Source organism: Lates calcarifer, linkage group LG12, assembly GCF_001640805.2.
Source record: "Lates calcarifer isolate ASB-BC8 linkage group LG12, TLL_Latcal_v3, whole genome shotgun sequence".
Lineage (NCBI taxonomy): Eukaryota > Metazoa > Chordata > Actinopteri > Centropomidae > Lates > Lates calcarifer.
The window spans coordinates 2,069,511-2,093,007 of NC_066844.1; the positions used below are offsets into that span (position 1 = coordinate 2,069,511).

At 40.0% G+C, this 23,497-nt stretch overlaps 1 protein-coding gene across 8 annotated transcripts in view; it reads left to right on the plus strand.

Annotated features, from left to right (window-relative positions):
* The window catches only part of ptprt (protein tyrosine phosphatase receptor type T), a 295,874-nt gene that overhangs the window by 70,742 nt on the left and 201,635 nt on the right, over nucleotides 1-23,497 (plus strand). For all 8 annotated transcript variants that reach the window (XM_051074478.1, XM_018702965.2, XM_051074474.1 and 5 more), the window contains exons 3-7: nucleotides 3,790-3,950; nucleotides 4,957-5,067; nucleotides 8,218-8,299; nucleotides 9,833-9,948; nucleotides 12,177-12,351. In XM_051074478.1, the coding sequence (XP_050930435.1) occupies nucleotides 3,790-3,950; nucleotides 4,957-5,067; nucleotides 8,218-8,299; nucleotides 9,833-9,948; nucleotides 12,177-12,351 (645 nt within the window). The remainder of the gene's footprint in view (nucleotides 1-3,789; nucleotides 3,951-4,956; nucleotides 5,068-8,217; nucleotides 8,300-9,832; nucleotides 9,949-12,176; nucleotides 12,352-23,497) is intronic.

A 23,497-nucleotide genomic window follows, 5' to 3' on the forward strand; every position in this document is an offset into this window, starting at 1 on the left:
TCAGTTGGTTAGATAATCTGATGATGTCAGTGAAAACTTGGATCTGTCCGTGTATGCTGTTATATGTTTTAAACAACCCTATCTCATAGAAATCATGTTGATTTACAACCAATTTGCAACAAACTAATCTGCACATTATGTGTTCTATTGACAAAATGAGGAAATGTAAATTTGCCTAGCAACAAATTACAAAAGTGTGAATTAAATGTATCAGTACAGTGTTCAGTGACAACATATTTCCTTTGTTTTCTGCCAGAATATCAAATCTTGCAGTTACAGTTTCCACTTGAAGTATCTACAGCATTATTAAACTTTATTATGGTCATGTTTAGGCACTTTGTTAAGGTCAGAGAAAAAATGTGATCTAGTTTAATGCAGAAAAAGTTCACAGTGACAGAGCATAATCAACACAATGCTGTCAGTGATTATGTTTGTCACCACAGCATGACTGGAAAAACAAATTATTGATATATGGACATCATTTCTAGGAGACAGGATTGGTCCAAACCATAACTAAAACAGACCCTACTAGTTGTTTTTTAAGGTTGTTGCTCATTAAGCTACAAACTGTGCAATGTAAAGTCAAAGTATTCTCTTTGATTTCAGACTGATTATGTGCAAACACCAATATGAGAGAGAGAGTGCATGAACTTCAGGTCAAATTACAGTATAATAGATCAACACTGTATAAAAATACTATTTTAACACCTCACTTTACTAGTGTCAAGTATGTAAGTGTGAACCTTCTCTTACCTCCAGGTGAAGTCCCACTGTTGTCACTGTGAGAGACTCAGGGCTGTATTTTGAACCTTTATTCATGACTGAATACTCTTAACAGATCCATGCTCCTGTGCAGATCCACAGCATCTGGGGGTTAAATGCTTTGCTCAAAGGCACTTCAGTGGCTGAAAGGCACTGTTGAGGCTTCTGCTCCTTTTGATGTAGAAAGCTTTGGAAAAATAAAAGCTAAATCTCAAATCTCAGCAGTATTTGTGAAAACAGCTGGTCTCATGTGGCATTATGTGCTAGAACGTTTGTTGCACTGAGTTGACCCAGTTATTTTGATGTGTGTGTGTGTGTGTGTGTGTGTGTGTGTGTGTGTGTTGACATGGCAGACACATTCATCAGTTTTTCTCACGTTAACAGATTGCTCTTCTCTGACCTCACAGCTGGCAAACAATGTGTGAAGTGAGTGTTGTGTGCGTTTGTTATTCTATGTCAGTTTGTGCCTATGTTTGTTTTAGTGTGTGAGACAATGTGCGACTGAATAAAAGCATGTTTTTCTATGTGAGAGTGATATTTCATTGTCATTAAAAATGGGTCTTTGTGATAACTGTTTTTGATCCAAATACATTGTGTGAGAGATACGCACTTCATATATAAGTACACACAGTGTGTGTGTGTTTTTTGTGTTTGTGCTTTCAACATAGCACACCCCCCACAGTGACAGTTGTCATGGTCATTGCCACAAACATCACACATATCATCTAGATGTCGAGTTGAGTCAAGTCAACTTTATTTAAAAGAGCATTTTAAATGAAACAAATCTCTTTACACAGAACTCTACAGAGCTGCAGAGGACAGAAATATAAAGCTTTATGAATTTAGAGAAGTGGTAACAGGATGGTGTGTATGTGTGTGTGCGTGCGTGTGCATGTAGGTGTGAGTAAGAAATATAATCCAGGCCTGGTTCAGACTGGAAAGACCTGGTTAGAGACCCAGGCTACATTACTTCAACACACACACCTGTACACAGACACTTACACATAAACTCACACAGTCAGCACACACACACAAACCATCATTTTACCTCTGTAATAGGACACACTCACATAACCTTATATAACAGTATAAACAACAGACACACACACTGATGCACACAGACACATTCTCTTCAACACACATACACACACACAGTGCAGCTGTGGATTAGTTCTATTTAGCCAAGGTAGAGGCGACTTTACCTTGTTGTGAGTGTGTCTGTGTGAAAGGACCTGTTTTCACAAAATGCCAGTTCACCCATTGTAAAACATGTTTTTTTACAGTAGGAGTTCAGGGTTGTTTTTTGGTTAAGGCTGGAATTAGGGTTAGATTAAGGTTATGGTAAGCCTCCAGGGAATGGAAGTAAGTCAATATACTGTCCTCACAAGTACAGTAGTTTGTGCGTGTGTGTGTGTGTGTGTGTGTGTGTGTGTTTGCGACTTCAAGTTTGTTCCTCCTGTACACTCCTTCCTCTTCAAAAGTCACTGCACTGCCCTTTAAAATCAAAATGCCATGACATCCAGGCATCCAACAGTTTCTGATAATAAGCGTAAATAACTGAATGGACACATAAAACAAATAGATTTTGTTTGTTTTTTTTTTGTTTTTTTTTTTTTTGCTTGATGACTTATTCAGCTCAGCAGACTGTAGGATATATATCATAATATAACTCCTCCCTATAACTGCCCTGTTCAGTAGTTGTTAATTCTATATCTTATAAACAGGTACTTTGGGAAATAACATCACAGAATATCATTAATTTACTGAATGGCAGTATTTGATGCTGACTCTCTAAAGGAGCAGTTTTTTCATCAGCTTATCTGCATCCCACAGTCTCAACGCAATCAAAACAGACGACTGAAATAAAAATCTTATGCAGTTACAGTCCACAATGATTTTAAGCTGCTGTCCACCCCGCACACATTTTCTCTTTGGTTCTACATTAATTCAGCTATAGAGCAAACATGCACACATAGACACTGTTAGAAAGCGCAGAGTCACACCTGCTTGATTCAGTATCTCTACTCTCGCCATTCTCTCTCTTGCCAAATAGTCTCCCAGTCACTTCTAACTCTCAGTCCAGCTGATGGCACTCAGCCAAATGGAGCCAGCCGACCCATAAAAGCTCTATCCTGTGCCATAAAGCAGAGACTAAAACACACTTAAACCGCGGGCCGACAGAGAAAATGTGTTTTACGTCTTGGTTCAGAACCCTCAGGGCGTGGATACATTAAGACGTTGATATACGGCTCTGGCAAATAAGGAGCTTGAGATGCTTTTGCTTCTTCTTTTTTTTTTCATGCAGCATCGAACGTTGGCTGAATGGTGCACAAAACTGGCCGACCTTTTCTGCAGCACATCACTGGCTGAAAACTTTGTCTAACAAACTGCTCGCAGGAGATGTCTGCCACAGTGAAAAGTCATAAAGACACTGAACTGTACTGCCATCTGTAATACACCATGTACATCCTAAAGCTACTATAATTATACATTATTGTAGCTGTGAGGGTATGTGTGGACGTCAGTGGCCCTTGACTGCTCCAGTTGTACCACTGACCACACATGTGAGGAGACACTTAATGTCATATTAAACAAAGCCATGTGCATGTCTGTTATCCACACCTGAGTCCATTTAGAAATACATAGGGATATATGGCTGTAATGCTTCCTGGAAACTTACCAGAATGGCAGAAACAATGATAATCCTTACAGCCAGATGTACAACATGCTGAATTAATGTTGCATTTATATCATGTTACTTACCCTTTGAAGTATTTATACCTCTGACATATTCATAAAGTAAAAGCTATCAGAATTGTTCTTGTTGGTGTTAAAGTTTAAATCACCTTTACACCTTTGCATGTTCACTGATGGGAGCAATCTACCATGTGAGGTAATAACCATCAGGAGCAACAGGGATTCAGTGTCTTGCTTCACTTCAGCAGCACAGCTTCCTGTGGTACGACATCAGACATCATACTCTAACTGTCTTTGTCTCTGTCCTTCCTCCTGTGTCTGTTTGTGTAGGTTCATTCATGGTGGTGAACGCGTCGGGCCGGGCGTCGGGACAGAAGGCCCACCTGTACATGCCCACTCTGAAGGAGAATGACACCCACTGCATCGACTTCCTTTACTCTCTGTCCAGCCGGGATGGAGCCAGCCCGGGCACACTCAACGTCTATATCAAGGTATGTCTCTCTCTCTCTCTCTCTCTCTCTGTGTGTGTGTGAGTGACTGACAGGGAGGACTGGATTGACAGATGAAGGGGGCTGATAGACTGAACAGACTAGAGCAGGTAAACAAACAAACACACTTCTGTTCTCTGTCAGGGAGGGATGAAGTTAGCCCTGGGGCTTTGAGTCTTCATGTAGGCGTGTGTGTGTGTGTGTGTGTGTGAGTGAGAGAGAGTGAGAGTGATGGATAGACAGAACTCATCTATTCCCTTTCAGTAGGAATAAAGTTGGCCCTAGTTTAGTGCATTTGATAGTATGGTTATTAAAATGTTTGTGTGCTTTTGTAAAGAGGCAGACTTATTATAGATTTTTAATGCTTTTACATAAATCAATGGTCACATATAAAGAATAACAGAATATAATATGATAATCATAGGTACCATGGCTTCAGTATGTGTGTAAGTGCAGTGTACATTCTGGATTCTCTGTGTAGTTGAGCAGAGGCAGGTCTAGTCCTGCAAGACTGAATGTTTTATGGTGTGAAGGCACTGATAGACATATGGGTGGAATAGAGAGGGAGCTGTGGATGAAGTGATAAAAGGAAAGACTAGTGAGGAGAAACTACAGTAATGTAGAGATGGATGAAAGAGATGAAAAGACTCTGGGAGTGAATGAGTAAGGGGGTTAAAGAACTGCTGTATTTGGGAAAGAATAAAGTGAAAAATAAAGGGGGGAAAATTACAGTGAATGAGAAGTGAAAAAGGGCCTTTTGATATTGGGGAGCAAGTGTTTATGGATAATGTGGTCTAAATGAAAAAATAGCACCAACAATGCCCCTGACAGAAGCAACTGATTGGTTTAAACAGCACCTCTTTTCTGACAGTAATTTAATACAGCAATGATATATTACAAACTGAGCCTTTGCTTTATTTTAAATACCTTGAAACCTGTGGTTTTACTTTCTCTAGAATAAACTTTCTGTTATTCTTTTCACCTGTCTGTCCTCACTGCTTGCCTCCAGGTGAATGGAGGTGCTCAGGGTAACCCAGTATGGAACGCCTCTGATACTGTCACTGAAGGCTGGGTGAAGGCTGAGCTGGCCATATCCACATTCTGGCCCAACTCCTATCAGGTAAAACACACACACACACACACACACACACACACACACACACACACACACACACAGCTGACTGCATGTCATAGGCCTGCAGTATGAACATCATACATAATGAAAACAATAATATGGTAGGCTTCATGAAAACAGAGCTGCCTGCTCTTCTATGATCACCATCTCATCATCCAACAAAAGAGAATGAGCCGAAGATTAAACTTCTTTTTTAGTGTGATTCTGATCTATAATTATACTCCCTAATGTTGTGTCAGGCAGATAGGTCAATATTTGATATTTTAGCTGTCCTGTCTGTGTCTGTTTGTTTTGACAAGGTACAATAATATATATGTGTGTGTGTGTATATATATATATATGTATATATATATATGAATGATATTCAGATGTTTTTCAGAATTAATTAATTAATTCCAAGTTTTTAATTTTTTTTAATTTTATATTTTTTTGCCATGGCCACTACTTTTTTAGTTCCATTGTGAAATTTTTACTGTATACAGGAGATGATGTCAGACTTGGCATTTGGCTTGTCACAGCAGGAAAAGCACAGGTGTTTTAATTAATTGTCCTTAACGATCTGCTCCATGCGGGTGTGTCACAGTGGCCAAGCACTTAACCAGGACCTGGGAACTGCACCGCCTGGAAGGCAGCTTTAATTATCTTAATTCATATATCACATAATTTTACTGCTATGATGTGAAAATGTCTGTGTCTCTCAGAGGCAGTAAGCAGGTTTGAATATTTAAACAATACTCGAACTTGGAAAGCAACTAACACAAATGCGCATTTAGCTAACATGCTAGCAAAGAGAAACAGAGCAACACAGACATTTAACACAGTCGTCTTCTCTTCCACCTGCTGAATGTAAGTCCAATATTGACCTCCTGTTTTACCTTCTAAAAATCTCTAGCTCTCTTTTGTTTGCTAAATTTAATACATGTCTAATTTTATGTACTGTATGTCAAGTAATAGTAGGTGGCTAAAGTCTGAAGAAAGAAACAAAGTCTACAGCATCTCAAAAGCAAACAAATGCAAATGCAAACAAATAAAATACACAGACGATTGTGTTAAAAAAATACAAATTTTCTAACCTGCAACAGTTCCCAAAACTGGAATTTTAGGTTAATGATGCTGAGTTAATAATGCTATAGGTGCTAAAAACTGTGTTGTTATTACTCAGAGGTCAGTTAATGTTGGTGGCTTACTAAAGTTAAGTTGTAACAACTGGTGTTTTGGATTGAGTTTCATTACTTAATAGGTAGTAAGGTGACAAATAGGCCACTCTCCTATGGTGTATTCCTTAAATATTGTAACACAAAACTGTTGCCATTTAATGACTCTCAATTTGTGTCTGTGTGTATCTGTCTGTTTACGGTGCAGAGACATACCCTGCTGTGTTGTTTTATTGAGGTAGCACAAAAGTGACTGTGCTTTACCTAATGACTGAGCTGCGTTCAGTAAATGAAAGCACCCCTGTGTTGCACGCACAGATCTGAGGCACAATGGTACCCAAAGTGACTTAAATGTATGTGTGTGTGGTGTGTGTGTGTGTGTGTCTTTGTGTGTGTTTCCCTCCCTAATGATGAGTCACCTCCCATGGAGACATAACACTTTCTTTTTCTAAAAGGACAAAAACATTGTCATTTTAAAGTACAGACCACTGTGAGGGCAAGAACAAACTTTTAGGGCAAACTGTCACTCTCTTTTGAACGGACATTTACCGAGCACTTTTTTATTAAAACCTGCTTATTCTGCAATTATTCAGTCAGCCAATCATGTGTGCAATGCATAAAATAATGCACATACAGATCAGGGGTGCATTATACCAGTTTATGCTGTGTTTTTGAGTGCATTTGCACTATAACTGAAATAAGGAACATATTTTCTTTGTTGACACGTATTTACATGATAAAACTAAAAAATATTCATCATGTTTTTCTTAATTTCATTTGATTTGTGTTCTGGTCTGAGGCCATGTAAACACCAGTGGACAAATCACTGCCAAAACTTTGTAGCACTGTAACTGAAGCAGAGTAGAGACAGAGAGGTCAGAGATTATAATCCTCTGCATGTACCCTACATGTACAAGCATCCTAGATCACTGAGCCATGACAGCAGCCTCAATGTTACACATTTAATTTGTGTTTTTGAATAGATCTACAAATATTGCTATTAAACAGTAGCAGGCCCAAGACAAGACATGGCTCCTTTTTTCAGTGTCAATGAAAAAAATAGGCTTTAAGGGAGGATTTTTAAAATTTCAAAGTGAGCTACTGTAAAACAAACTACGTTTTATTCACCTCTTGGTCAAATCAGCAAGAAAGTCTGTTTTGATACATAGGTCACTTTAAATGCTGTTGCAACAGAAAAAGCCACACCAGTGTTTCTGACTTCTAGAAACTTGACATGCGTGTCAGAGCGGGGGAATTATTTTTTGAAGGAAAAGAAGGGAGCACAGTCTTCCCAGAAGTCTTTAGTATTCAGACTGAGTCCCAGCGATGTACTGTTGAGGATCCTGACAAGTACAGCACAGGGGTGTGTGTGTGTGTATCTGTGTGTTTTTGTGTGAATATATACAGTATGTGTGGGTCAGGAGTGCATGGCCCCTTGACAGCCTTGCTGACTGCCTGTCACCCTGAGAGTGTGTGTAAAGAAAATGTAAAAATGAAAAAAATATAGGAGTGATGTGATGGCAAAAGAAACAAAAGAGCAATTACATGAAGAAGAGAATAAAAGAGCTGATAGAGAGTCAGAATGTGCAGAGGTACAGAACGCAGAGGGGAGAGATGGAAAGAAAGAAAAGAGAGGAGCAGGGAGAGATTGAGAATGGTGGAAGGGAGGAGGAAAAGCAAAGAGGATGAGGTCTGACTGAGAGGAAGAAGGGAACAATAAAGGAAAAGGGAAAGAAGAGAGGAAGGAGGGAGGAACGGCATATGTGGCTGGCATAAGGATGGAGACAGGAGGATGAAGGGATGAAGTGAAAAGAGGAATAGTTGCTGACTTTTACTGGAAAATTCCCCCGGGGTTTCCATATGAGCTTTGCAGGGGCATCAAGATGTTGCAGTTTGTGGAAGACAGAAAGTTTTTTTTGAGTTTCAGTACTTTGAAAATAGACTGTGGCTCAACCTGTTTCTTTCTTTCTTTCTTTCTCAGGTAATATTCGAAGCAGTTTCAGTCCAAGGCCATCCAGGTTTCATCGCCATCGACGACATACGAGTTTTGGCTCACCCCTGCCGTAAGTGACTATGTGTGTGTGTTTGCTTGTGTGTGTGTGTGTGTGTGTGTGTGTGTGTGTGTGTGTGTGTGTGTGTGTCTCATAATGGTTGACCCTGCACAACTGTAGCCCCACTGAGCATCATCTGTTTTATAGCTACCTCACACGTAGACGCACACACAAGTGCTGTGTAAAGGACAGATTGTGAGGCTTGCAGACAGATTGCAGAGAGCCCGGAAGAAGGTCCAAGCTCAGGGTCTTCATCATTCAAACCTGACAGAAACACTTGGCTTCACAAAACTCGTGGACTGCTTACTGCAACACTCTGTGGCCTACTTACCTCTTACATTCTCGCTGTGTTTTGTTATTGTGTTTTGCATTAGATATGAGTACAACAAAACTTGATCTTGTTACTTTTAAATAATGAGTCTTGTTACAGGTTTCAAAAAAACTATTGGGGAGAGTTGTGGTAAATTAAGATAATTAAGGACAGCATAATAATGAACAAAAAACAAGAAAATAAAGAAAGAACAGCCGGGGCCAGAAGCTCTTTTTGTTTTAATTTGGAAGAATGTAAACAAGCACACACATTTACTTTTTCAATTTCTCCTCATGTCCCATAACTTCCTTACTCTACTTGATACTCCCCTCACTTCTATCTTCTCTGCTAGGCTTTTTGTTTTAAAGGCTGGCACATAAGCCACAGCTCATCTGTGCCAGTCACTAGATTAGTCAGTTGAAGAGTTAATGGTGGAAAACGAGAGGATAAAAATAAACTAGAAAACCAAAAAGAACAAGGTAACAGAGAGAGAGGAGGAGAAAGAAGAGTACAAATGAAGGGAAGTTAGCAAAAGCACAACCTTCATATCTAAGTTCTTCTCATTTGCAACAACCTGACCATTAACGTCAGCAAGAATTATCATTGTTAAATGATCGATGCATACTCCGTTAGGCTTATCTCTGTCTGCAGACAGTCAAAATGAAATTAACCAGTCGCAGACTGGTCTCAATGCCAGGCCAAAGTCACCCAACGTCTGGCCGTCTGTCTCGCTGTCTGCCTGCTCATCTGTCTTCTGGCCATCCCACGAATTTCTCTGCCTCGCTAATAAGCCCTGTTTGAACTGGATTTCTGTTGTTGTGGGTTTTACTGCAAGTTTTGTTTCTTATCACAGGCGGCATCTGCTGTTATAATCCAGTGTGAATTTACCATGTCTTAATAACAAGATGGCATCTTTCAGCAGTCTGCCAATTGCTTTAATACATAATTATGGAACTTTTATTAGTTTAGAAAGCCCGAGGACCTGTTCAGGCAGAATTAATTTAACCTGGGCATGTTTCTCAAGAGACAGATTAAAAATGCTTAGAACCCATATGACCTGGGTACTGTTTCATTTTTCCAAACCATATAATAATAGATGACTCCAACAAAATTGTTTCCCATTAAAAATATAATATGTTTCACCAAAACGACTGTCTGTGTGTGGGTGCCTGTTTATCTCTTATCTCCTTTAATAGATTATTTTACGCACTGTCCATTTGCTCTATGTGTTACAGGTAAAGCTCCTCACTTCCTGCGTCTGCAGAACGTGGAGGTGAATGTGGGTCAGAATGCTACGTTTCAGTGTACTGCTGGAGGGAAATGGTCTCAGCATGATAAACTCTGGCTCCAGGTTAGTACCTTCATATCAGTAAATACATGCATGAATGATATCAGCAAGAATTGTGAGAACAGAGCCTGTATAAAGGAAGGTCAGAATGCCATAAATATTTACATATTTAAAACTGTGATAACTGAAGAGTAAGCCTGCGTTTCATAGGCAGATTTTCATTGTATTTTGTGAAATATATGTTCAATGTAATGCTGTGCTGAGCCGCCCAGTAGGTTTACACACAATAATACTCTGCAAGGTGTATTATGCAAGAATGCAACAAGGAAAACTTGGCTTCAGTTTCTATCACTGTGTCCATTATTTTCTATATCAGGACACCTCAGTGTCTGCTGTGTCTTTTATACCATGGCCACTTACTACTGGCAAAAATAGAGGCTGTGTTTGTTTGTTTGTCCATCTCTTAAGGTTTGAATGTAGGAAGTTAAACCAACTGTTACAGTGTGTTGACACATATGGATACACAGTCGTCGGCAGTATCTGGCCTCCCATAAACATGTAATTCTGGGGGTGTGTTGTGTTGAGCAAGTACACAGATCAGCCAGTCGCTGCCTTCACACGACAGTGGCAGAAATTAGTTTCCACATATCGTTCTTCGTTTTTATGCCCTGGTAACTCGTTAAAGGCACGTTATAGAGATTTGGGAAATGACAGACTGCAACAATCAGCTTTCCCTCCATTTTCCACTCTCCAAATTCCTTCTCGTAGTGGAGTGGAGTAGTAAACTACTTCAGTTTCTGCTGGAATGAAGATGATAGTGATTGTTTCATGCCTGGCTGTTGCTTAGAGGGTACTTGCGTAAAGTTGAGCCCTTCTCGACTTTCCCCTGTAGTGTAACACTTTTTGAGTCTGTCGAAGCTCAGCAGGGGCACGCAGGGCTGCAAACCCCTGTTCTCATTCACGATGAGTAGCAGCTTTTTTTAATCCGTTTGTGTGAACGACCCGTTAGGCACGCTTCACCACGCAAAGTTCAGCTGTGCAGCAGAAGTGCTGTTGTTATGATTCTCTGGAATTTATTGTACTCTGGGCACTGATTACAACAGTGATTAAACTGTTGACCAGAACTGTGAGGTATCCTATTACATGATATATGACAGAGGACTCCTGCCAGCCAATCAAAAACAAACAGGATAAACAAAAAAATGGTATAAAAAAAAAAATAAAACAAGTATATTCTTTTTTTTTATTTTCTGTGTGTGTGTGTGTGTCATGCATCATGCATACATACCACTGTAGTTTACATTCATGTGCACTGCAGCTTGAATGTTTCACTGCTCGTGAGTGTATACAACTGAGAATGCTGCTGTGTACAGTAATGACATTTGCAATGGAGAACAGAGATCCCACCCCCCCGGAGGTCTGTTGGGAAAAGCATGTTTCTCCAAATTGGCAGATAATACTACAGTGGTAAAAGAAGATTGGATCTGGAGATGCAGGGATCATATGCAAAGCAGAAAGTGGCAGCAGTACACTTTATAGATTTCATGTCTGACTTGCTCTGTTCAAATTGCTTGTTTCCTGCCAGACCTCTGATATCAATATGGGGTCATTACTGTGTCACTTGTTGATGTACATCTTTTGGATTCACTGTAAAGTGAAATTATTAGACTGAACAACTAGAGATACTTCAGAAACTGTGGATGCAGCAGTCACTGGCTGAGGTTACACTTGTCTTCTCACTCTGTTTTCTTTCTAATGATCAGATGCACCAGATCAAACCTTACATGATGGCAGCCGTCATGGCTGAATGTCAAGGCTGGTGTCAAAATGCCTGATGATGTCATTGGGGATATTTCTGCTTCAACTTAGGGAATACAGATTTCTAACAGGAAGACTGCATTACAAATGGGGGCGTGGGATTTTGTGTTTGGAAGTGTAGAATCCAAAGTTTTAAAAGCCTGAACCAAAACTAGTCAGAATTTCTCGACTGTCGTAATCACTCTTTCCTCTAAACTGTCTCTTGTGAGTCCCTGAGCTTTGTGGAAGTGCAGTACTACATTACTGTGAAGGAAGGGCCACAATTCAGCAGTTTATCACAATGTCTGCATTTGTCAAGATGTTAGGGCTGAAAAAGTTGGGGCTGATGGCTCTTTTCCCACTGTTATAAGAGAGCAGTCATTATGAGCTCTTTGTGCAGATGTTGTGCTCTGGTAGACAAATCAGTGTCACTGAGAACATGCTACAAGTCTTTTGCCAGTTACCTGACTGGTTTTATCTTCCTCATCTTGCAGCAGTGGAATGGTAAGGATACAGCGTTGATGGTGACCAGGGTGGTGAACCACCGTCGTTTCTCTGCAACCGTCAGCGTTGGCGACACGTCACAGCGCAGCACCAGCCGCTACCGCTGTGTCATCCGATCAGACGGCGGGTCGGGGGTGTCCAACTATGCCGACCTCATTGTTAAAGGTACGTTCTGCTGTTTTTGAGTTTAACATAAAGAACAAGTTGAAGGCAAAGAGTCAATTATAAGCATAGCATTTGTGATGAATTTAAACGGGTGGGAAGAGCAGTGCTTGACAAATCTGATCAGGGTGGATGCAGTAAAGTAGGACAACTTCTTTAATGTAGAGAAATTGAGGAACAAGCCTTGGTTGTGGTTGTGTGTGTGTGCGTATTTGGCTGTTGCTCATTAGTGCTGTGAAAATGCTGAGGATGGAATACTGAACAGACTTCAGAGTAGTGACTAGAACTCTCAATGAGCCCCCTTTGACTCCATTTCTGTCTGTGTCTGTCAGTCTTTCAGTTCATTTTCCTCCTGTGGTTCTGTCATGTTCCCTCCCATCTCTCAAGGTTTGAAATAGATACCAACAAGTTGCTTTTTTATTTCTTTTTTCATTTTGAAAAAAAGAAACAGAATATTTTTAGAGGCTCCAATTTCAATGTCATTTTTCCAGTGTAGTTTTTTGTAGAGTAGAAGTTTGATTTTTCTAAACATGTTTTTTTGATGAGGACAAGGGATTAGTGCAGCAGCAGTTCAGTGGAAATACAAGTAAAGGATATTTACAATAGAGTCCTATCTATTACCTTTAAAACATTTTTTGCCATATTTATTTCATTATCATACCAAACCCACAGGACTCAAGATTTCTTAAAGATACGCAAACTGTCCAGAGAAGTTTGCAATGTACAACATGTTACACAAGTGATCAATTTTCAGTGTGATGTAATGTAACAGTCTAGGATAGAAATATTGCACTATACTCTAGTGCAGGAACAAGCAGAGAAAACAGGACGGGAAATGTTTTATTTCACTTGTGCACCATTTAAGGTAAAATGTAACAGGAACATTTAAGTGATTAAAACATACAGTAATTCTCCTCCTCTCTATTCCCACCCGCCCTTTCTTTTCTCTCTTTCAGTGTTTTCCTTTCACCCCTACTCACCTCTTGTTTCCTATGTCCCTCTTGTATTTATTTGTGCTGCTCTACAAATCCCCTCACTGAGGACATTCAAATCCTCTAATGCGATCTACTCAGCTCTGCGCTCACACTAAATATAGGGCAAAAATATGAAGGAATCTGTGATTTACCATCCCACTCCCCATCCCATGGCCCATGTGAACATCAGGAAATACAGTCCTGTCCTGCTGAGGAGGATGGATAATGTTGTTGTAAGGCCTTTGATAGAATTATAGCATCACAGCTATCTGTTGTTGTCAGACATAATTACATTCCTTTACCTCTCCCAGTCTCCTTCTGTTGTTGCACTTTTGTGTTTCAAATTCTCTCTTTATCCATCTCTGTCTCTACCTTCAGCTCACTGACTTTACTCATTGTAGCGATAACGAAAATATATATATTATCATGAAACTTCTTCCAACATTGACTTGTCTGCACTGAGCTCCCTATCAGTCAAAACAGTTGATTCTAAAGGTTAACACTGAGACCACTATGCTAAAGCGTTAACACTGTGTTAGTGCTGTGTGTATGCAGTGTTAGCACTTAGCCCTCTTGTACCCAAAGCATGCTAAAGTATCAACACTGACCCACTATCACTCAACACGTTATGATAGCATAAATAATTAGCCTTAGCCTGCTATCACTCACAAAGTGCCTGCTAAAGGATTAGAATGAATCTGCTAATGAATGTTAATGTTTTAGCAATAAGCCTCTATTGGCCAACATAGTCAACATTTAGGTGTTAGCATTCACCCACTATCACATAACATATTGTATGCTTAAGTTTTAGCACTTTTCCTACTATAATTCATCATAGTTTTTACTAATGTGGCAACACTGAGCCTCCTATCAGTCAAAATAGCGCTGGGCCTCCTACATGTAGCTTATACTTGCATGTTCACATAGAGCAAAGTGATCTATCACAGACACAGATGTTTCTTTTAACACATGATAACCAGCAGGAAAAATACCTCTCACAAACTTTGTATCTCTCTTTTTAAGTGTCCTTCACCAAGACACAGAAGCCCCATGTGCTCAGTCACTGTAAAGCAGAGTTTATGCTTGGTTGCTTGACATTCTCCAGGGTCGCCTTTTGACAACATAGTGTTGCACCTCGACCAAAATTTATACCTTGGACATAGTGGTAGAAACACAGAGGAATGCTTTTGTGGAGTTGAAGTGTATCATGCTCACCAACACTGTTAAAACCATTATTTGCTGTGAATTAGTGTCCTTGTTGATAATGAAATGCTTTCAGTGAAGAAAAAAATGTCATTTTAACAAACACATCTCTCTGTCTTCAGATATTTTTGTGTGAATTATGTGTATTTTTATTTCTAGTAAACATCAAAATATCTTCATCTGATGCAAGGGGGATTGAATTGTGTTTGTTTTTTAATGGGATTTAAATTGCATCACTGACATACATTTAAATGTAGACACACCCTGGCCTAAATTATGTTTTCAATGCATATTTGATATGAATTATGCTGTTAACCTTATTTGGTGTGAAGGATGTTTTAATCTGGAGGGAGGACGGAGTGTGTGTATGTGTGAGTGTGTGCTGTTTTGATTAGATGATAGTCCAGGGACTGAAACTGTCATTACCATCTGTTAGCAGAACACACAGACTGTACTCCTGAGAATGTCCAAATGTGTGTGTGTTGCTTACCCTGCTGAATGTGTCTTTTGGCGTGTATGTGCTGCTGCTGCGTCTGTCCTCTGTGTGTGTGTGTGTGTGTGTGTGTGTGTGTGTGTGTGTGTGTGGTGTGCGTGTGCGTGCGCGCACATGTGCATGTGTGTGTGTGAAGCGCTCAGGTGCTGTCAGCCATGCATTGTGCCAGAGGAGTAGCCCATGCCAAGACAGTGAACAAGAGAGAACTGCAATATGACACGCACACGCACATGCTTGAGCATACCTCCCTGAAGCCCTTTGTGAGTGTGCAGTGTGTGTTGCTAAATTTGTGTATACGTGTTATTGTTCTTGCTTTGTACATTTGTGTATTTGTGATTATTTTTTTCCATTCTGTCTATTCAGATGTGTGTGTGCAGCTTAATTTGTCTCTAGGTGTGTGTGTGTGTGTGTGTGTGTGTTTTCATGTGTAAGGTGTCATGGTTATTGTGTGTCCAAATTAATTTGTGTGTATTTGTGTGTCCACCTGGACTGCTAAGTGAAATCGGGGTTAATTAGTGTGTTGTTTAGTCAGGTGTGACCAGGGGAATCTGGAGAGAGACACTTCTCATATTACAGTGTGTGTTGTGTATGTCTGTGTGTGTCTAATGCGTGCTCATGCATGCGTGTTAATCTTCTGACACGACACTGCTGGCCAGCTGAACAGATGATGTTCTCCTTGCTGACTAACTGAGAGAAGACTGAAATTAAACATTCAGAATCAAACTTTCTGACTTTTATTTAAATACAGTGTTGGACAACTGACTTAATTCCTTCACATTTAAAGTCGTCAATACCTCAATAGTAAAAGGACTGAAATTTTTAGTCAAAGTCATTATGTGTTGCATTGCTGAAACAATTCTGTTGAAAACACTGAAGAAAGGGAAAATCTTAAAGTTATTTGTCGATCTCAACCTTAACAGCACAAGAGGAACACAAATTTCTACAATACAAGAGTTAGAGAACAAAACTAATCAGTCAGTATGAGAAAGCAAATTAAAGCAAATTAAAAATATAATAATACAGCTTCGAATGCAGAGGAAAAAATGTTTATAGAATAATATTTTTTTGATTCCTTGATGAGAAATAACTGTAAAATGTATGAAATATAGGCTTTCTCAGACGTAGACAATTCACAGTTAATTTGATTACTGTAAATACCAAAATGCACTGATTACCACAGTTATTTTTGTGAGTTGTTTTTAATGAATACCTTGTATTCTGCAGAAAACCATAATAGAATCAGAAGAGTAATTCCACTTTCACTTGTGCTGGCACCTTCATTATGTTATGTTTAGGCACTCACAGCACTTGTAGCGCTTCATTCATTTAAAATAATACAATGCCTCTGGGTGTAATCCAGCCAGCAATTATGTTTCCTACTAAATGTATTTGCTGTTGTACTTTAGTTGTATTGAAACAGGACTTCTAGGAGACAGGATTGTCCTTTAATGTTAAGGAAAACATGCAATGCTAGTAATTTGTCATCAACACAACCTCCCCCCTCTCCTTTGAAAGGGCACATCTTTACATTAATGGCACCGACATATGTTTTTGCTGTCATGTGATAAGCATCACTTTTACAGGATCAGATAGGAGAGAGAGAATTATTTACAAAAGGAGATGAGAGAAATTACTTTCTCTCTGAAAGAAAGAGAGAAAGAAGAGAGGAAAGTAAAAGCTGCTCTTGAAGTAAGCAGACAAAAGAGGAGCTATTAATTTGACAAAGTAAGAAAGTGATTAATTGGCATCTGTAATAAGCTTTGCACACACGCACGCTTGTACACTCATGTAAACACACACACAGTGTCCAGTTTAATGGGACACTAAAAGATGTCCTTGAAGACATGTCATTATAATGACTGAATGCGCGCGTACGCACACACACACACACACACACACACACACACACACACACACAGATGTTTTTCTCTGCTCCTGTGCGTTTCTCATTTGTATGGCTCTTGTCGAACAGATGCAGTCAAAGCCCCAGGGCAACAAGGTCTCAACCATACCCCCGGCTGTGCTTGTGTGTGTATGTGTGTGTGTGTGTGTGTGTGTGTGTGTGTGTGTGTATTAGAGAGAGAGAGAGAGAGAGAGAGAGAGAGAGAGAGAGAGAGAGAGAGAGAGAGAGAGAGAGAGAGAGAGCGAGCGGAAGCCTGCATGCTGACATAGCTGTGTCTCAGGGAGTATGAATGTAGGCTGCATTTGGGCTATGTATCTGCATTCATGTGTGTGTGTGTGTGTGTGTTGTGCTGTGTTGTGTATGGGCATTTGGGCATCTGTGTGTATGTATGTGTGTGTGTGTTCTGTCTGTCAGAGATAAGACTCAGTGGGGCGTAGCAGAGATCCAGGAGAGCCACTGTCAGCCAGTGCCCTGTGGACACCATGCAGAGTGTGTGTGTGTGTGTGTGTGTGTGTGTGTGAGTGAGTGAGTTCCTCAGGAATACTGCTACATCTTTCTAAGTCTCCCTGGGTAGTCATAAAACTGATTGTAGTCCAAGAATAAGACCCAGCAGTGCCACCACAATGTGTAAGTGTCTGTGTGTGTCTGTGTGTGTGTCTGTGTGTGTGTGTGTGTGTGTGTGTGTGTGTGTGTCTGTGTGTGTGTGTGTCCATAGAGCTTTCTGTTGCCCAAAGCTCATTCCTGGCATCTTATATGTGTCTGTTCCCTGATAAGGAAATCAATAGGAGAGTGAACATTTCAGCCCACTGTGTCAGATCTGTTGAAGCCCACTGATGCTCTGAACTCCCACTGGGTGTGAACACAACACTACCTCCAATTTCTACATAAATAAATAAACAAATAACTGCTCAAGAAGTATGTTTGACTTCCAAGTAAGGGGCTTTATTCCAAAATGAGATGTCAGTCATTTGGAAAGGCACACATACGAGTTATGCCAAACATTTACAGAAAAGTCACCCTCACCTTTACTGAGCAGTTGGCTGGTGTAATATAAATGATGCTGCCTTATCTGAAAGTACAGTGCATAAATGCTGATGTTCAAATAATAGTGCAGACATTTGAGATGGACTTTTCCCTTGAGCCTTTAGAGGGCTTTTAATTAGAAATGTCTGCAGGAAGCATTAATACAACCAGCTGCAACTTCTCAGTGATGAATATAAAAACATGAGTTCACAACAAACAGCATCAACAACAATTAAAAGGGAAACACAACAGGAAACAGGAAGGTTTTTATTTATTTTACTAAAATATGATAAAATCAGAGAAAGATTCATGATCTCCACCATGGCTGCACACAACATGGATGAAGTGAGTGAAGTTGATTGAGAAACACTATACATAAACCCAAGAAGAAAGAAAAATAGACTGAGAAATATACACAATATGAATATCATATAAATAAATATCATCATCATATGAAATATCATATAAGTTTTGTTGAAGTGAAGATTTTCTCCCCAAGAAGAATAATTTTGTGTGAAAAGTTGTCTGAGTTTTGTTTATCTGCCTTCATCAGGGAGTGTGTGTTTGAAAGTGTGTTTGAGTTGTGTGTGTGTGTTTGAAGGGAAGGGAAGCATACACCCATACAGTGTACACTCCACCTGCCTCTTTAACCAGGTCCTTAGGGCTTGCCTTAGGGGATATGTGTGTGTGTGTGTTGTCTTCTGGATGCTGGGCGGTTTGTCATGTCATTGGTATTCCATATCCATTGCTCTTTCAGGTGCATCGGCCTGTGCATCTGTGTGTCTGTGTGTGTGTGTCTCAGAGAGAGTGGACACTTCACACAGAATATCTGAGGAGAAATATAAGTAATGCATGAGCAGGTATGGTGAGTAGAGGATTAGGACGACTGAGGTGAGAAAAGGAAAAGAAAAAGGCAGAGAGGAAGTAGAGAGAGGGTCAGTGAGCGCTGAGGGGAGCAGGGAAGAGAGGATGCGATGAGGAGGTGAAAAGTTGAAACCAAAGACAGGGGAGCACAAGATGATAGTGAGGAACTGAAGAGAGGTGAGCTAAAAGTGTAGAACAGGAGAGCTGAACAAAAAACAGTGGAGAAGACAGAGTGGAGGAAAATGAAAGAGAAGAGGGAAACACAAAGTAAAAATGAGGCAAGACAGGAAGAAAGATCACGATGTTGGTGATGTAGAATCTCTGCAAAGACCAGTAGAAAAAAGAGAAGAAAAACTAAGCAGCAACTCGGTCTCCTAGAAATGACATTTCTGTGGAACTAATCTGCAACAGCCAATATGTTTTGTGGGAAACATAATTGAGGCCTGATTGCATTTATCTATAAACATATGTTGTTTTTATTGATACTGAACATATCACTGGAATATTCACAGATCATAACTAATCTTTCAGTACAGTATCCACTGGAAATGAGTACAGCATCATTACAGTTATGTTTAGACCAATGATGGTATGTAAAGATGGATGACGTGTCTTCACTTACGCCCACTGTACAAAAATGAAGCCAAAAATATCCCAGATACGATGGCTGCCATCTTGTCCACTTGAAGAGAAATGATGGAAACCATCTGTAAAAAAATTATTTGACTCTTGTTCACTTTTTTAGTTTGGCCTAAGTGCCATGTGCTAACGTGGATGACCTACACTGCAGTCGTCCATCATCATATACATTACATTGGTTTAGGCTCTGACAGCACTTGGTTAAGGTTGGGGAAAGTTCATGGTCTGGTTACAACAGAGAAAGTTCACAACCTGTTTATTTGCATCTAACACCATCTTTCTCTAACCTTAACCAAAATGGTTTTGTTGTCTAAACCTCAAATGGGACTGTGGATGTGAGCTATGGTTTCTGGTGGGGCAGTTGTGTGCTTTCTACACTCACCATCTACCTACAACCGCCCCCTGGCGACTCCGCTGCTGTTAAAAAGTGTAGCGCTTCATTCATTCAAAAAATACATTGCCCCTGAACATAATCAAGCCAGCGATAGCATTTCCTAAAAATGTATTTGCCTTTGCAGTTTAGTTGTATAGACACAATATTTCTAGGAGACAGGGTTGAAACCAGAGAAGCAGAAAAGCCAAAGCCGACAGGTTCAATCCCATCAGCTGTTTCTGTCACTACCCACATCTTGTTGAACTCCAACCCGCTCGCTCACTGTATGTTCATGTGGATTAAAGCAGCTAAATGCCAGAAAAATGTAAAACAGAGCGAGGAGGAGAGTTGTGGCCACTCGGAGTGTCCTGCTGTTTCACTCCCGTGAAGCTGACAGATTTCAGGCAAATTCTCATTTCATTAAAAACTGTTGGAGAATATTTTAGTGACACTAAGAAGATCAATGTCTCTTTTAGGCTCTCTCTCGCCGTTGTTCCTCCATTTCCCTCATCTTCTCCTGCCTTCACTGTCTGTGTTTGTATTTCAGAGTTCAGACTTCTATCTGGCACTTCTATCCTCAGCAGCTTACAGTAAGCGAGCAGGTAGTAGTTTACCGTTTTGTCCACTGGCACTTTGACAGGAATGATACGGTTATGTGACACAAATTTGGGAAAATAAGCTTAAAATCAAAGGCAGGCACAGGAAGATGATACCCTGTTGCTTTGTAACCATCATCTCCTGGTGACAGTGTTAATAAGTAATAAAAAATGTTTGCGTCTTAGTGACCTGTTTAGCCAGATACTGTCATTAAGGTGAGATGACATAACAAGTTCTGCATTACACGCTTTGCTATTTTTCCAGCTTTGCATACAACATTAAGGGGAAACTGGACTTAATCCATCTTTAATAGCAACAGGCGAATAGGAACAGAGGATAGAGAAGACACATCCTGTGTCAAGTAGGTAATGAATTTGGTAAATTCATCAGTTAATACCACACCCAATTTTACTGTGAAAAAAACTGGAGTCTGGAAGAATGAAGGAATAACACCAGTGCTCGTTTAAGTTGAACTGACCGAGTTAGTTGTGTATAGGCCTATCTTATGGCAGACATTTTGATTTGTTTTAGGAGTACAGGTGTAGCTAAAAACATTGATACTTGATTTGTTTAATCCAGACCATGTCAATGAGGAAGTATGAATAATACCAGGAAGTAGAACAAATAAACTTAATGCAGGCATAATGTTATTAGATCCACTTGGAAACAATGAAAGATGGCGATTGTATTTAATTAATACTTCAAAATAATGTTTTTACTAACATTTTACTATTGTTGAACTGAAAGATTCCACAGATCAGCTAACTTTATCTACTAATTTTCTTAAGTCAAAACAACTGTGCACAGCTTACATGGAGAAGCATTTCCTCAGCTGTTTGAGCTCTTTTTTGAGGAAGCAGAGGCTCATGGGATTGAAGACAGTGTGATTTTTTTCACAGTGGACTCAGATGGCTCAGACTGCAGACTGAGTGTGAGTTTGTATGAATGTGTGTTAAAGAAGTTTGTGTGTTTATCTCATCTCTGTTCATGTGCCTGTTTTGCGTGTCTGCGTCTGTTATTCTGTTTTTATGTGTTTGTGTTGTGTGTGTGTGTGTGTGTGTGTGTGTGTGTGTGTGTGTGTGTGTAAAGAGGAAGCAGGTGTCTGCCACAGTGAGTTTGCTGTGAGGAGTGGGGAATCAGATCTTATTTCCCATGATTCTTGGCTCCCTCTTGGGTGTAAAATACACTCTGTTTACCCTCAACCCCCATCTCCCCATTTTATTTTCAGTTCTTTCTTTCTTTCTTTCTTTCTTTCTTTCTTTCTTTCTTTCTTCATCCCTTCCTCTCTCATGTCTATCCTCTGTGATAGACGCAGGCTGTGTCGTTGTGCTGTGAGTCTTTTGATTAAAGCATTCTTTGTGACCAGGCAGTGGAAAAGAACGTTGTGTGTGTGTGTGTGTGTGTGTGTGTGTGTGTATGTGCTGAATTCATTACACCAAGTAACAGGCCTGAGGGAGTATGGAGTGTGTTACTCACAGGTGTATGCACACAAACACACACACTCAGCATACTGAAAGCAGTCAATCCCCAGGACTTGGAGAAATGTGTTTATATAAAAGTCAGTAGCAGTTCTGAGCTGATAAATAACACTGAGAGATAGAAGGAAAGAAATAAAGACCAGAGAGCAGTCCGTCTTATTCTGCAGGTCAGAGGTGACACCACACATGGCTGCAGGGGTCTCCTTCCTAATTAAGTACTGAGTTAACGAGCACCAGATACAGTCTGTGTTAGTTACAACTTTTCTACGTCTCATTGTTTGCACATTAACAAAGTCAGAAGATTGGGGGGAGGGGCATGAGGGCAAATCAGCTGGTCGCTTGTTTACTGAGTCAACGGGTGAGTCAAACCTTTTCTCCTCAGGTCGAGCGCGTTCACTGAGGTGAGGTAAGAACGTCCATATTAAATTTGCAGCACACAGAGGCAGACTCTCAGGTCACTCAACTTGTCCTCATTCTCTGTTCAGAAGCTGAAGTTAGCAGCTGTAGTTTTGTTGTTGTATGCTCAAAGTCTAAAAGAAATAATACACTTAAAACACCCAACATCATTATGAACTGTTGGATTTTCTAACAATATGTCTAATAATAGTACGACCAAGGCCATAGACAGACATAGTGTGGATGTTTCAACCTCTGCCTGTTGATTTGTAGAAAACATGGAAAATGATTTAGTATCTTTGCAGTGTTTTTCCCCAAAATTAGAGGTTAGCAGTGACACCAACTCTCACAAAATAGAACCATAATTTGCATGATTATGGTCCTTTTTTCAAAAACATTATCGATAATGCAAGCCGTTGGTTGAAAACATGACTGCTCTTTACCCACTGGATACTTTGAATTCTAAAAATATTGACTGATGAACTTTTTAGAATTATTTCTGCCAAACAGATGTACAGCAATTTGAAATAAAACGTATCCAATATAAATTTGTTCCACTCAAACACACAGAATGTGGTGGTTATCATCAGCACTTCACTTGATGAGCTGGATTGATCATATCAGAGCTGGATCGTGCTGACCTGTGTGTGTGTGTGTGTGTGTGTGTGCATGCTTATCTGTTGTGAGATGAACTGCTGTTCAAGGAGCTGCGAAATAGACCTGGAATGTATTACTGATAAGACGCCAACATGGAGAGAGATTAGGAGAAGAAAGAGATAAAAAAATAACAACTAATATGTTTGGAGAGAGGAGAGAAAACACAGAGGCTCTTTCCAACTTTAAACGTGTTTCAAACAATAACATGCTAATTAATAACACTCAGTCCAGCTGAAGTGAAACTGAAATAAATTGGCCTCCTGATTAACAGAAACAAACACAACCATTGGGATAAAAGGACACTTTCAAACTGCATGAGGCAGCAGAGTAGGCTTCACTTCCTCCTCACTCTCTCCCACCAGAGTAGAGACTAGTCTTAGTCTGAAGCTAGTTAAAGGACAGTTCCCCTTTATTACAATTCATTCTTGATGAAATTGTACTCTCCAAATTAACAGCTGAGATTTGGGAACAGGATGACATTGCTAAAAGACTCAGACAGGCCAAGAAACAAAACAAAACAACTTCCCAGTTCAGCTTTGACTGACCTCT